Source organism: Zonotrichia albicollis, chromosome 11 (genome assembly GCF_047830755.1).
Source record: "Zonotrichia albicollis isolate bZonAlb1 chromosome 11, bZonAlb1.hap1, whole genome shotgun sequence".
Lineage (NCBI taxonomy): Eukaryota > Metazoa > Chordata > Aves > Passeriformes > Passerellidae > Zonotrichia > Zonotrichia albicollis.
In genome coordinates this window covers 9,680,566-9,693,972 of record NC_133829.1, presented here as the reverse complement: position 1 = coordinate 9,693,972, position 13,407 = coordinate 9,680,566, and the positions used below count along the sequence as shown (strand labels likewise).

General features: G+C 42.7%; 1 protein-coding gene across 4 annotated transcripts in view; it reads right to left on the bottom strand.

Moving 5' to 3' along the window:
• HOMER2 (homer scaffold protein 2) overlaps nt 1-13,407 on the bottom strand; it is a 52,744-nt gene that overhangs the window by 22,843 nt on the left and 16,494 nt on the right. For all 4 annotated transcript variants that reach the window (XM_014264669.3, XM_014264671.3, XM_074549279.1 and 1 more), the window contains exon 2: nt 7,155-7,311. In XM_014264669.3, the coding sequence (XP_014120144.2) occupies nt 7,155-7,311 (157 nt within the window). The remainder of the gene's footprint in view (nt 1-7,154; nt 7,312-13,407) is intronic.

Below are 13,407 nucleotides of genomic sequence, written 5' to 3'. Positions count from 1 at the left end.
CATGCATTTCTGGATAGTTGATAACACCTTAAGTAAACAAAAGAAGATGCAGGTGAGGAGTCTCATCCTTGGCTGACAGCTCTGCCTCTCCTTTCTGCTCTATTTCTCCCTCACCAAATTCCAAAGGACATGTTCTCAATTTTGAATGTTCAGAGAGAAACTAAAACTCAATCAGCTTTAATCAAGCCAAGTACATCCCTAGCACAGACAGCACAAATATTTTCAGACCATCAGAGACTGTTGTTTTCCTTAATTTCACTCACTCTTACTTCCACGGTGTCTTTGAGAGGAATATTGTACAATATCATTGTAAAAAAGAAGGAGAACCTCCTAACAAAAGGAGCAGCTGCATCTCAGAGAGCAGTTCTATCCACTTTCATTAGTTACAGAACAACATGACCAAAAGACACCACAAAAAGCAGCCTGAGATTCCTCAAGCATCTTTCACAAAGTCTTTTGTTTAGCACTGCTGGCATCAGAGCATTCTCCAGCAGATGAGCATCATTCTCCAGCAAGGCCTGGGAAATCTGAGCCAGGAAAAGCACAAAACACACCTGGTGAGACTGATGAAATGACACCAAATTATTGCAAAGGCTTTAGTTTGGATTAACAGTATATACACACTGATACTATTGTAGTTGTTCTGTCTCTTGTCTATCCCTATTCTTATATATTTTATTACCTATTTGGAGTGGTCCTGTGCAGAGCCAAGAGTTGAAATTGATGAGCCTTGTGGGTCCTTTCTAACACAGGGTATTTTATGATTCTGTGATTACATAATGTATATATGAAATCACAAAACCACAACTAATGTTTTTACTTAATAGTCACCTCAGTAGCATAAAAGATGTTTATTGTAACATGCACACAAACTCTTCACTGGAAGACAGGACTATGCACTAAAATTGTATTTTATACCATATTTTGAGTATAATTTTTATATAGGGCATTAATTAGTTCCATCTGCTGACTCTGGTATCATCTATAGTGCTTAAATTCACATTGAAATTAACCCAAATAGTTCATGAAATAACACGCTATGATAAAGAGGGGATGAAGGCCATAAAATATGCTTAAATTTCTGTATTACAGTAATCAGCAAGACCAGTACTGGAAATCTTCTTTTACAACATATGGACAAGAAGGCACAAATCCTGGATCAATGAAACCAGACCTGCAGAGGTGAAAACCTGGCCTCCTTTGCACTGGTCTGCCCTCATGCAGTGTCACATGCTGCCTTTTGAGGAAAGGTCACCAGTGTCACATGCTGCCTTTAATGAAAGGTCCTTTCCATGCTGGCTCTCAGTGTCAGACATCACAGTAATACTGAGCTCACACTCCTCCCCTCACCCAATCCACGTTCTATGGCTGGCACACGTCCTGGGACCACCAGGAAACATTTCCCACCCAGCCTGGAAGAAACTGCAGGGCAAAAACAGCATGGCAGAAGTTGTTTTAATATCTTGGTGGGAAAAAAAATATTTTAATCAGATTTTGCTAGCAGGGACCCTCTGGAAATCATAGTCCTGCCAGTGCTGCAGTCAGCAAAATAATTTTCAGGGTAAGGAGTGGGACCTGCTGGCATTTGGGCAGGGAAAGGGCAGCTGGCTGGGGCTCAGCAGCACCACACTGCCCCAGGGTACAGCACACTGCACTCCTGACAAGCAAGGGCCAGAAATAAAACTGAGGCAGGCAAAACTAGAAATCAAAGCATCTCCCTTCCCTTTGACAAAACACACACAAATACCCTCACCCACACCTTTCATAGCAATTCAGGATTTATTTATAGACATTAAAAGAAAAGCCAACACACCACTTTGTAAGGTCACTTTTAATTTACTTTTACATCCCTTTATCTTTGGCTACCCAAGGCTGTAAAACATTCTCTGTAGTTCCACTACAAAACTATTAAACCTGAAAAATTAGGTAGATAAAAAACATAGGTATTTAAGAAAAAGTAGGCATTAAAAAACCCAAAACAGCCTATATCAGTGCTCTTAATTCCTCGGGTGGGGGTCTGGTGAGCACACACTGACACTCTGAATGCCAAGTGAGAAGGCAATATTTTGATTGTTGCTGCCACACATTCTCACAAATCAAACCCATGAGGTCCCAGAGGCAGAGTTAAATGCTGCCACACCAACGCAGACCCCTGGTGAGGTACACACTGCCAGAAGCCATTTAGAATTCAGTGCCAAAAATTTTGTAATATATAAATTACTTGGTAGGGTTTTTTTTTCCCCTGTGAAAGAGTTGCTATTGGTTTAATGGCTGAATTTACGTCAATGGAAGAAAAAAAAAGAATGAAAATATCTAGTCAGATAAAGGAATTTCATCTGTGGTACCATACCCTGTAATTGTTTTCCTCTGAAAGAAAAGATTCTAAAACCTAAGAGTCACCTTTTGGCAAAATACTCTAGGATATTTTTAACAACTATGCCTTAAAATAATTCTTTTTCCATGGGCAAAGAAAAAGATCTGTTTTGAGCCTCTGAACACATCACTGGAAGAACTCAATTTCCTCTTTGTGTGCTGAGGACACCTGCCTCCAGTCGTGACAAGAAAAGTGTGGTTACAAAGAGGTGGGCAGCTATTACATTAGGCAGCAATTAGTTCCCTGGGACAGGAACTGAGAAAGCCAGGAATACATCAAATATGAGCAGATTTACCTCCCTAAATATCTGCTGCCACGGGCTGCTGGGGCTGTGTCCCTGCCAGCTGCATTGTCCCCTGTAAATCACACTGTCCCCTGCACTGATGCCACTCCATCACACACAGAATGCACTGTATTCACTTTGGGGACACTCTGTGAATACTGATTGGCAACGTTTGGCCCAAATTCTGATTCTTACTAATTGCAATTTACTTCAGAAACAGACCCACTGATTTTGCCTTCCCAGCACAGCAATTTTTCTGGTTCTCCCTTCAATACTTTCACACACTTATGCCCAACTTAGCTGCTGATCTCCAATATTTGAAGTAATTATCAGGTAATAAACTCTTAAATCAACTAGTAACTGGGAATGAGTGTCAGCTGACTGTTTTTTTCCTCTGAAACACAGTCTTTACTTCTTTATCAAGTATTTTCCACAACCACTCTTGCAATTTAGTAATTTTTTAAAGCCTGATTTTAATTTTTTCTAGTCATCTGTTTAATCATCTCTCAGAGACAACTGGGGACTGGCATCTGTGATGACTCTTGCTGCATCACTTTGCTGCTGCCAGCTCAGTATGTCTCACTATGCACTTTATTGCTGGCTATTAATTTTTAAGCTAGCTTTATGCTCCTTATTAACAGCTCGTTTCTCAAAAGAGAAAAATGATGTTGTTGCAATCCCAAGTTTTATAGAAATACAACATGAATATCTGAGAGGAGGGCAGAGGCTTGTTTCTGAGGGATTATATTTCCATCTCAAATTCCTTTCCCTCTTCTCTCTGCTGTTTGGGTAACACGTAATTTCAGTTTATAAAAAATAAATAAACCCACCAACCAGGGTACTGTCATGCATTATTCCTGAGGATGACAGAGGTTATTGGTCTGCATAATTTTCACACTGTCAAACTTCCTTTTTGCCTCTAAAAGGGAAGCCAATGTAGGCCACTTTTAATGAGGAGCCCTGTGTGTGCCTTTCCCCACATCCTGCACAGCAACTGGGCATTTACAACTTCATGTTCTCCCTGCATCACCACCATATTTTGTCTTCTTTCTACAGGGCTGACTTTTGTCCACAACACTGGGCACTTTCATATGGTGAAATCTCTTGGCTGCCTCATTAACTCTGAATCAGTGTGTGCCCTTGCATTTTACTGTATCATTTCCTCCAGCATTCATTTTGCTGCAGTTAGCCTCTAGCTAGAAACTTCTTAAAACATGATGAAATTACTTGCTGAACAACATACAAGTCAATTAGAAGGCAATTAAAAGATATACTAATCTATTCCCTTGTTTGGTCATGGCATCTTGGTTAAGATCATGCAGCGAATTCTCATTTGGTATCTGTGAAATCTTCTGCTATAAATTGTAAGCTCCTGTCCACAGCACCTGTTTTTCTGTGAAACACACAGGAATTAGAAGAGCTGCTGTCTTTAGCTTTGCAAACACAAGGAATTAAAGTGGTACAAGCTGTGTTGAATCTAGGGTTTCCTCTCTGCAGAGCTTCATTCCCCAGGTATTTCAATGGGTTTGTTATTGGGATGGGAGAATTTGAAAGGAACCTGGCACCTGCAGGTGTATGCTCTCTCCTGGCTGGCCTGCATACTGGACTCCTGAATATTCCTGCAAGGGAAGAGTTAAACTCCCTAGACTCCACTCTGCCTCCTATCTTTGCCTTATTCTCTTTCTATTCCATTTGCCTCACCACCCCCATGTGCAGCATCCAGACCCTCCTCTCCCCAGGGGCTGAGGCAGAGGCAGTGAGTGTTGCACTGAGCTCCTCTGCCAGCCAGGCTCACAAACTGAGTTACCAATAAATATTGGTACCCTAAACACCTTTAAACACATGGCTCAGCAGTTCCCTTAATCCCCACCTTAAACCCACTGCTAAATCCTTCTGCTCCCCTCTGCCCTGCATCCCAGATGTGGGGACAAGGGACAAAGAGGAGACGGGGACAGGCTGTGCCTGCTGGGAGGAGAGAGGATGGCACTGAAGGACAGGGCACTGTGAGGGTCTGGACCTTTGGGGACAGCAACAGCTGCCTGAGGAAGCCACTCCTGCAGGGTCACAGCCCATCAGGTCAGGGCTGCATCAGGAGGGAAGAGCTCATCGGGGTGACACTGCCCAGCCTGCCCTGCCCTGCCTCAGCTCAGCTCTCAGCAGCTCCAAGCTCCTCCTCACATGGCAGCTCAGCACTGCCCAGGGTGACAGGCTCAATGCTGCAAGGAAAATCAAGCTTATGCAACCAGGTGATGACCAATATTTATATTGGTGAAGTACCCTATATTCTTGATCACTTCAAAATATTTTTATCATTAGTATGTAATGTCAACATAAGGTAAAAAAAAGAACCCCAAATTAATCCAACATCTTCATACAAGTTGGATTTACCTGAAATTCCTCTGCAATGTGAATCATACATGTTTGTCTAAAATAAACTGTTGGAACAGCCCCTTTGCAGAGCAGACAAGGATGGAGAGTTGTAAGAGATACACATCCTTCATCACTGCCTTCCTTCTAGGACCAAGTCCCTACAATTACTTGAGCTTCAGCTTTTCTGTCCTTAAATCAGACATAACTTATGCCCACAGTGATGCTGTCACATTAATCCATCTGGTATTTGCCAGCACATGGAAGACTGTTCTAATGAGATGTACAGAAAGCAGGACACCATCATCTGAAGCATCTATATTCTTCCTTACAGTTCTACCCAGTTTCATTTCTGCCTGGAAAAGTAGGTCAAAACACTAAACAATAGTTTGTTTGAGGGAAAAAGTGCAACTTTTAACTTCTTTTGGCACAAACATTGTTTTTTCCCCCCAGTTAGCACTCTTAAGATGGACAGGCAGGGTCACAGGACTCTCCAGAGGTGAGCATGAAGGTAACATCTATTCTTGACCTGTTCCTTAACCAGCAAAGATTCAATAGAAGAGGAATAATTTATGTGGCCAGCAATTGATTCTTGCTTGGGAAGCCCCAGGGGAGAATTCTAATCATGGCAAGCTCACCTTCTTCTGGGACACATTAAAACAAGGGACAGGGGGTGAATGTTCCCTCTGAGTGTCTCCTGAGCAGGTGGCAGAGCAAAGCTTGGGTGCCCAGCTTGTTCTCTGCACACATTTTACAGTTCTGGGCAGGACCTCTGGCTGTGGCCGCACGCTGCCCCTGCAGTCCCCCCCCCCCCCCGACACACTGTAATTACTTTGTTTTCATTAATTGGTCTTAATGCATGCATGCACAGCCACAAATCAAGCCAGCCACTGCTGTGAGTGCAGCAGCTTTGGCTTGGAAATTGCACTTGCCAGGGCTTGTAAAGCCACCAGCCCAGCAGCAGCCCCAGCACAAGGAAATCTGGGGGGCTCAGCTTCGCCCAGGGCTGTGTGTGCAAACTGCAGAATTCCTGGGAATTAACTCACTGGCACAAACAGCTTCCTGATGGGGAGATATTAATGCTGTACTGGTGTCAATGAAACATTACCATCAATTAAAGCAGGCAGTATGGCAGATTTATAAGCCAATATGTAACCAAATATAGCACAGGAGATGTTTGGAAAAACAAGTATGTGAAACAGGCATGACAAATAGAAAAGCTTTATTAAGGGATGATTTCTGTGATCTCTATCTCCCAGAACAGTGATATTTTAACATCCTTATCCAAACAGGAACACAGATAAACAGGCTGTAAACTCATCTTGTTACCCTGTGGTTTGTGCTCTGACAGAAATGACCGATGATTGTTGTACATGAGCAAAATGTTTTCATTTATACCTCTGACTGGGGTCTGCCAGGGGAAAGTTGTCACCCATCAAGTGACTTTGGAGGGACTAATCAGAGGGATAAATGTAGTTTGTAATAAAAACAGTTGTCTGAGCAACCTATTCAGACCAATTGATTTGGATTCCTATAGCAAATACCTGAGCACACTCTCTGGTAATGTGAAACAAATTAACAAAAAAGGTTGGGGGAAGAGCCTTCGTGCCTAACTTGTCACCTAAGGCTGATGAAGTCCAGTGCCAAAGCTTAAGAAAATTAAGTACTAAATAGTTAATTTTTTTTTACTTACTTAATTATTACTAAACAATACTACTAAATTAAGTAGTAAATAGTTCAGCCAAGCAAAAGCAAAAATGCAGCTTACATTTACATTAAAAGCTATAGTCTTCATCCACCTGTCTCCTTTTTCCTTTAAAAAAGAACATTTTTATCACCAAAAAGGCCTCAGCCTGATATAGGTGGGTGTTTCAGATACCATGCTACTGACTCAATTTGGACACCTAAAGTTCTCAGCTCGCTTATCATGAAGTCAAACTCATCAGAAATAAAATCAACTAAGCAGGGCAAAATCACTTTTAGGGTGCCCTGTGTTTTTCCAATTATCACTGTAAATCTCGTTGGTGGATTATATAAAAAAGGAGTGTTTATAATATTAAATGAGCCCCAGAGTGTGCTCACGCAGGGCTGACATCCCACACTGTGCACACACCAGGTACCAGCTCCTACCTTGGCTCCATCCACGCTGATTATCCTGTAGCTGTTCCTCGTGCTGTCGTAGAAGTAGGAAACAGTCACAGCCTGCTTGCTGGCAGGAACCCAGTTCTTCTTCGTGCTGGGGTCAATCTGGAAGACATGGGCTCTGGTGGTGAAGATGGGCTGTTCTCTGGAATAGGAACAGGAGAAAGGGATGTGTGAGTCTGCGGAAGGTGCAACATCCCAGCAGCCCAGCCCGAAAGCACAAGGCAGAGAGCACCTGGCAATGCCCCAAAAGCAAAGACAGAGCAGTGACACTGCCCAGCCACACTCCAGCCTTGAGCACCTCTCCTTGACACCACTCAGTGACATTCAGCATCCTAAAGTTACTGCCATAGCCCAAGAAACAACTGGCTTCTTTCTCCCCATGCTAAATGACCTCAGTACCCATCTATTCCTCACAATACTTATTTCCAGGAAAGGACATTCACATGCATTCTTTCTTTCTTTCCCCATTCTCATATTTTGCCAAAGGCGGCAAACCCCCACAGCTGGATTTACCCCTGCTGCCATTCTGTGAAAGCAAACCCCCACAGCTGGATTTACCCCTGCTGCCATTCCTGTGAAAGCAAAAACCCCACAGCTGGATTTACCCCTGCTAAAATTCCTGTGAAAGCAAAAACCCCCACAGCTGGATTTACCCCTGCTGAAATTCCTGTGAAAGCAAACCCTCACAGCTGGATTTGCTCCTGCTGAAATTCCTGTGAACTGCTACCCACAGCCAGGGCTCCTGTGTGGGTGCACCAAGCACCCCAGTGACACACAGGCATGGGATAATTACTGAAATATTCATCTCTCTCCTCAGAATCCCACTGTTCTGTGGATGTGCATGAAAATTTCATTAGATGCAAACCAGTCAATCAACCTGGGAAGTGAGAGGGAAAGGAAACTGAACCAAACTCCAGTGTTGATGCAGATACTGCCTTTTCAGCTCTCAGTGGGTGATGCAGCACCCCAAAATCCTGTTCCCAAACACCAGCTTCTTTCTCCTCAATATTTGTGCACACAATGGAGGGGTTTTGTTTTACCTTTAGTGTTTGACCAAGCAAATCACACAGAAAAGTAGAGAAGACTCAGGACCAAAAGAACCAAATGTGATACATACAAAGTCATCTAGGTTAAAGAGCAGAATTAAGCCTTTCTTAAATGCCATAAAACTAAATTCACCACCAACTATTTAACTTTAATCCAAGTTTAGCAGCAGAAGTGAACAGCAAAGCAAGCTCTACTGAGTTATTAAATGCATTTTCATGCTTTTGGTTTTTAAAAGCTACGTTATATAATGTTTTATATTAAGTGTACCACTCAATATATTCTTGTCCCATACAAAATATTACATCATGAATAGGTAATTGACAGAATTACTACAGGATCCAAAACCAATGGTACTGCAATGGAGCTACCACCCAGAAATTTAAATTAAAATCGAGGGCAGTAAATTTGCAAATATCAAACAAATGAAGTGATTTAAGAGTACAATTATCTCAGGAAATATGGAGTAAACTTGTAAAGCCCAGCAAGGCCTCAGGAGGGAGAAAATGAAAGAGTGGTTTTCTCCTTGCAAGACTTGCACAAAGTTCTAAATTTTTCCAGGGGCTTGCAGGTTTCTGGACAGACAGCTGTGCTGAACCATGTAAAATACTTACTCAAAATACATTGAAATGACAATGGGACTGTCATATTACAGCTGTCAGAGTAGCATTTGCTTCAGTTCTCCCTTATCAGTACCTTGCTGAAGCCAGCTCTCATTTCACAGGCCAGTATTGACGCCATCCTCAGCTGGGTGGAAAGAAGGGGCAGCCTTCCTTAACACTTTAAACACTTTCCTTATCCATTACACAGGATTAGCATTGTAACACCTACAGAGGCCATGGAGTTTGCCTGTAATAAATTCAAGGAGGGGAAGTTTCCCCCAAGCTGTTTACTCTCTTTGAAAATGTACATTACTTGAAAAAATATTTTTGGAATTTTTTTGCCTTTAAAAAGTTCTGTAGTTGACTCTACTAAAACCAAGGTAGTACAACCCAATATTTTACTCTAAATGCTAGAATTTTCCTCCATAAAAACCTATTCCACAAACAACTTTAATTCTGTTACATTATCCTAACTACACCAGAAAACCCTGTTAGAACTGTGCCTGGCTGCTCTGCAGCAGGGGCAGCAAGCATATAAAGTAAATATGGAGACAATAAAAGCAGAATGAAGGCAAAGTCCCCACTATTATCTACCTATTTGTTCAGGAATCTTGACTGAAGCTGCTGCTGTTGAAACAGGAGCTGTACACATCTATCCAGGTGGATAAATCAATGGATAGTGAAGCTCGAGGGTGCAAATATCCATATTTCCATTCATTCTTTCATTAAGAAATAAAGGCAAAATCTCTGTTTCTATTCCTATGATTATCAACAACAAAAAAGCCCACCTGCATTTTGTCTTTCTGTGTCATAGTGATAAGCGTGCTAGTTGATAAATTATTAAAAAATAAGAAAATGCAATGTGCAAACTAAAACATTTTAAATAATTTGAGGCAGCTGATGTGTTGACCTTTAGTTATGACTCAGATTTGGAAGGGCCAGTGGGATGCTCCACATGCCTTTGGCCTTCCAGAGGTGCCTCTACAGGTCAGCAAAGCCCCCAGACTGATTTCTGATGCCCTGAACAAGAGGAAACACCCCCAGAACAACCTCCTGCATTTCCTGGTGCTGCCTTATAGTTATTAAGAAAAGAAGATGCATTTCTGTGTCTGTGTGTGCCCTGCTGCAGTTCTGTGCCCCAAGGAGCCCAAAGAGCCCACGATTCAGCTGGTGCCACCACGTTCCCACAGGATGGCAAAGCCACCAAACTCCAGGCACAGCTTCAGCACAGGGGAAACACCCACTGCATCCCAAACCCCTCTAACCACTGAAGCACACTCAGGCAACTGCAAAACTGTGGCACTCAATTTTCAAGGGAAATGCTAAATTAGATACTTTTAAAACCCTTCACCCTACAAAGCTCCAAATTGAGAATGATCATTCTGCCTTACTTGTAACTTTTCTACATTCAAGAAAGCACTTTACTGGTAAAGGAATGACTTCATCTCCCAGGGTTCCTTTCCTTTCCATTTTATCAGAGGTTTATCAGCTTTTGTGATAAACTAACAGCAATGCAAACCTGAGACTGCAGAGCACACCGTGCCTGTTTGAGCCCTGTGAGCTGCTCCTTGTGTGAGCTGCCAGCTTGCTTGGGGAGCAGCAGCGCTGCCAGCCAGGCTTGGACCCTCACTTGAAGGCAAAGGGAATTTATGAATATTTAAAATCTCATGAATTTTAACCAAAGTTGTTAATGATTGATTAAATACTCTTTAAAAAACCCCAACTGTTTAAAAATCAATTTGACAGCAATATCCACTGCTCAGAGTAAAGCTGCTTGAAAAGTCAAACAGGAAAAGTAGAAAATCACACCTAATAATTCTTTATCTAGTAATATAATTTAAGACAGAAAATGCTTTTTCATTATTATTAAATCTGGCAAGCATGTTTTATAAATATAACTGCAATTTTCAAGTCATGGTTTTACACATTTAGTCAACCTTTAATTTCTGTCCTTGCTTCATAAGAGCAAAATCTCATGTAAAAAACAGCCACTCTCCTCCAATGTCATTAACCTTTTCCAAAGAATTTAACAAGCAAGCCACAAGATTCTCGAGCTAACCAAGTGCTTCACAGCTGTGTTAGATACAGTATCACTTTCTGGTTAATATGCAACCATGCCAAATTTCACAAGTGTGCGACTAGCTGCAAGCCATGTGTTTTGTATTACCCTTCCTAATCAATGGCAATGAGCTCTCACTTAGGAGAAGTTCAAATTATTTAATTCAAATTTCCTTGTTTATCACTTGAATCATGAGCACAACCAGTGATTTAAATCACTTCAGCTGTAAAGAGTCCCTGCTGGTGGCAGCCAGCATCCTCTGGGCTGTGGGATGCTGGTGGCCGAGGGAGCTGTGACACAGCCAGCTCCAGCTGGTGGCACCTGGGACAGCCAGGGATCCTGGATGCTGGAACCAGCTCCAGACCAGGCACTGATCACTGAACACTTCTGTGCTACAGCAATCCTTCCTGCTAGTAAATAAAACAAATAAAACTCCCTTGGGATCAGCACCCAGACATGTTCAAATGTACCAAGTGCCCAGTGCACATCAGGGGGATGCACTGGCCATGAAGAAACTGGGACAAAATAATCTTTGTAGGATCTGGAACATCAAGTATGTTTGTGACAGAAGCTCTGGTACTTCACCAGAGGCAAAACCACTAATTACACATTTTTTAAAACTTTCACTAGCAGATCACTTAACATCTCTGGGATAAGGATTTCTAGTTTACAGCCCAGGATTATTTGTGCTCTCTCCACACTAACTGTAGACAACTTTGCATTAACTGCCCAATTGAAATAAAAATATTTTTTAAAAGCACATGTCTTCATATATCTGCCATTTGGTGGAGGATGCAGATGTCTGCAGAGATTTTGGAACGTGGTACTTCCTGCTGCAGCCCAGCATCATGCACACGTTGAGTTTATCATACCTGACAGTGCCAGCAGATCTGCAGTGATTTGCTGTAACAAGTATTAGATAATGAGGATCTCTCAAGAGAAAAGAGTAGAAGCAAATGCAAAATCCTACTTTGTGACATATCCCTCATCACTGGTCATGAAACAAAAATCTGTATTTGCTAAACACAATATGATAAAATTGGTGCCAAGTTATTTAGATTGAACATTGCTACTACAGCCTGTACTGAAAAGAACTAATCCTCTATGTACATATATTGTAGTTTGCAGTGCCATTTGTATTTATTCAGATCATGGATGGAGATTTTTCTCCTATTTGAAATACTCATCTTGATGTAAGTCCAGGCCCATTACAATGCCTAAAAATTACCTGTGAAAACAGTTTATGTATTAACTCTTCTCACTTGTGTATACACGCACATCTCAAACTTGGAAAAACAACCAACCCCTCTCCCCAGAACACCAAAACCAAAATAAAGGCAGACCTGGGATGATGACAGAGCTGCTGTGGGGAGAAGCTGCAGTTCATGGTGTCACACGTAGCAATTAGCACAGTGGCTGCAGTTTATACACAATATTAATCTTGGCTCCAAGCCAAAATTAGAGTTCATTATCCTCCAACCTGTTACCTCTGTGCATTCAACACTTGTGCCATCTTGGATCAAATCTTTGCAGAAAAAAAGAACCACACAAATGGTGTGGTTCTTAAATACTTTGCAAATCATTCTCAGTGATGACCAAGGATGAAGTTGAAGGACCCCTTCTGACCTCACTGCACACGCTCCAGTCAAGAAAAGAGCATCCCCCTGTGCTACAAACCCAGCAAATTCAGCTGTCTCAGCCCAGTGCTGAGCTCCATCAGTGCCAGCTCATGGCCTGGGCTCACTCAGCACGGGCAGCACACAGGGCTGGGGAGAGGCAGACACTAAATCTGAGCCATTTTGGAATGTGGCAGCAGCAGACTGGCATGAGGAGAGCAGGCAGCTCATTCCCTTCCCAAACACCATATGCCAATGAATCCAGGTCACTCAGACCCCATCAGCTGCCACGGGCAGGCTCTGGTGCTGCCTGCCAGGGCACAGCACAGCAATCAGAGCCTGCTGCAACCTGCAAGGGTGCAAAACCCAGCATGAGGAGAGCAGGTGGGTAATGGCTCCATTTTACACCTGAGGAAACAGCCTTGCAGAGCGAGATGGCATCCCAGGATAACAGAGCCACCAGCAAGCCTGGAAATAGAATCCATCACCTCCCTTCCTCTCTGCAGCTCTGCTCTCACTGCGATTGCAGGGCACTTTTATACCACATCTACCCAGGGCAGCTTTTGGCTACGTGAATTCAAAAGGCTAAATCAACAGCTGAATATTCACCACTCAACAAAAAAGAATAATATCTGTCCAGAGCAGAGAGGAGCTCTCAGAGCATTGACAGCTGCTCCTCCTCACTGTGCAGGAAGGTGGGATGGGTGTAGCTCCCATTGCTCCTGCAGTGCAAACAATCCTTCCTCCTCCTCCTCACACTCATTCCCACAGCAAAAATGACTTGTAAGGATGGAGACATTACCCTGAGCAGTAAAGAGCTCAGAGAGAGGGAGGATTTACTATCAGTTGTAAATGGGGGTGGGAGAACTGGCCTAGAGTGATGGGCTGGGCTAGAAGTGGGCAATTACACCCAGGTT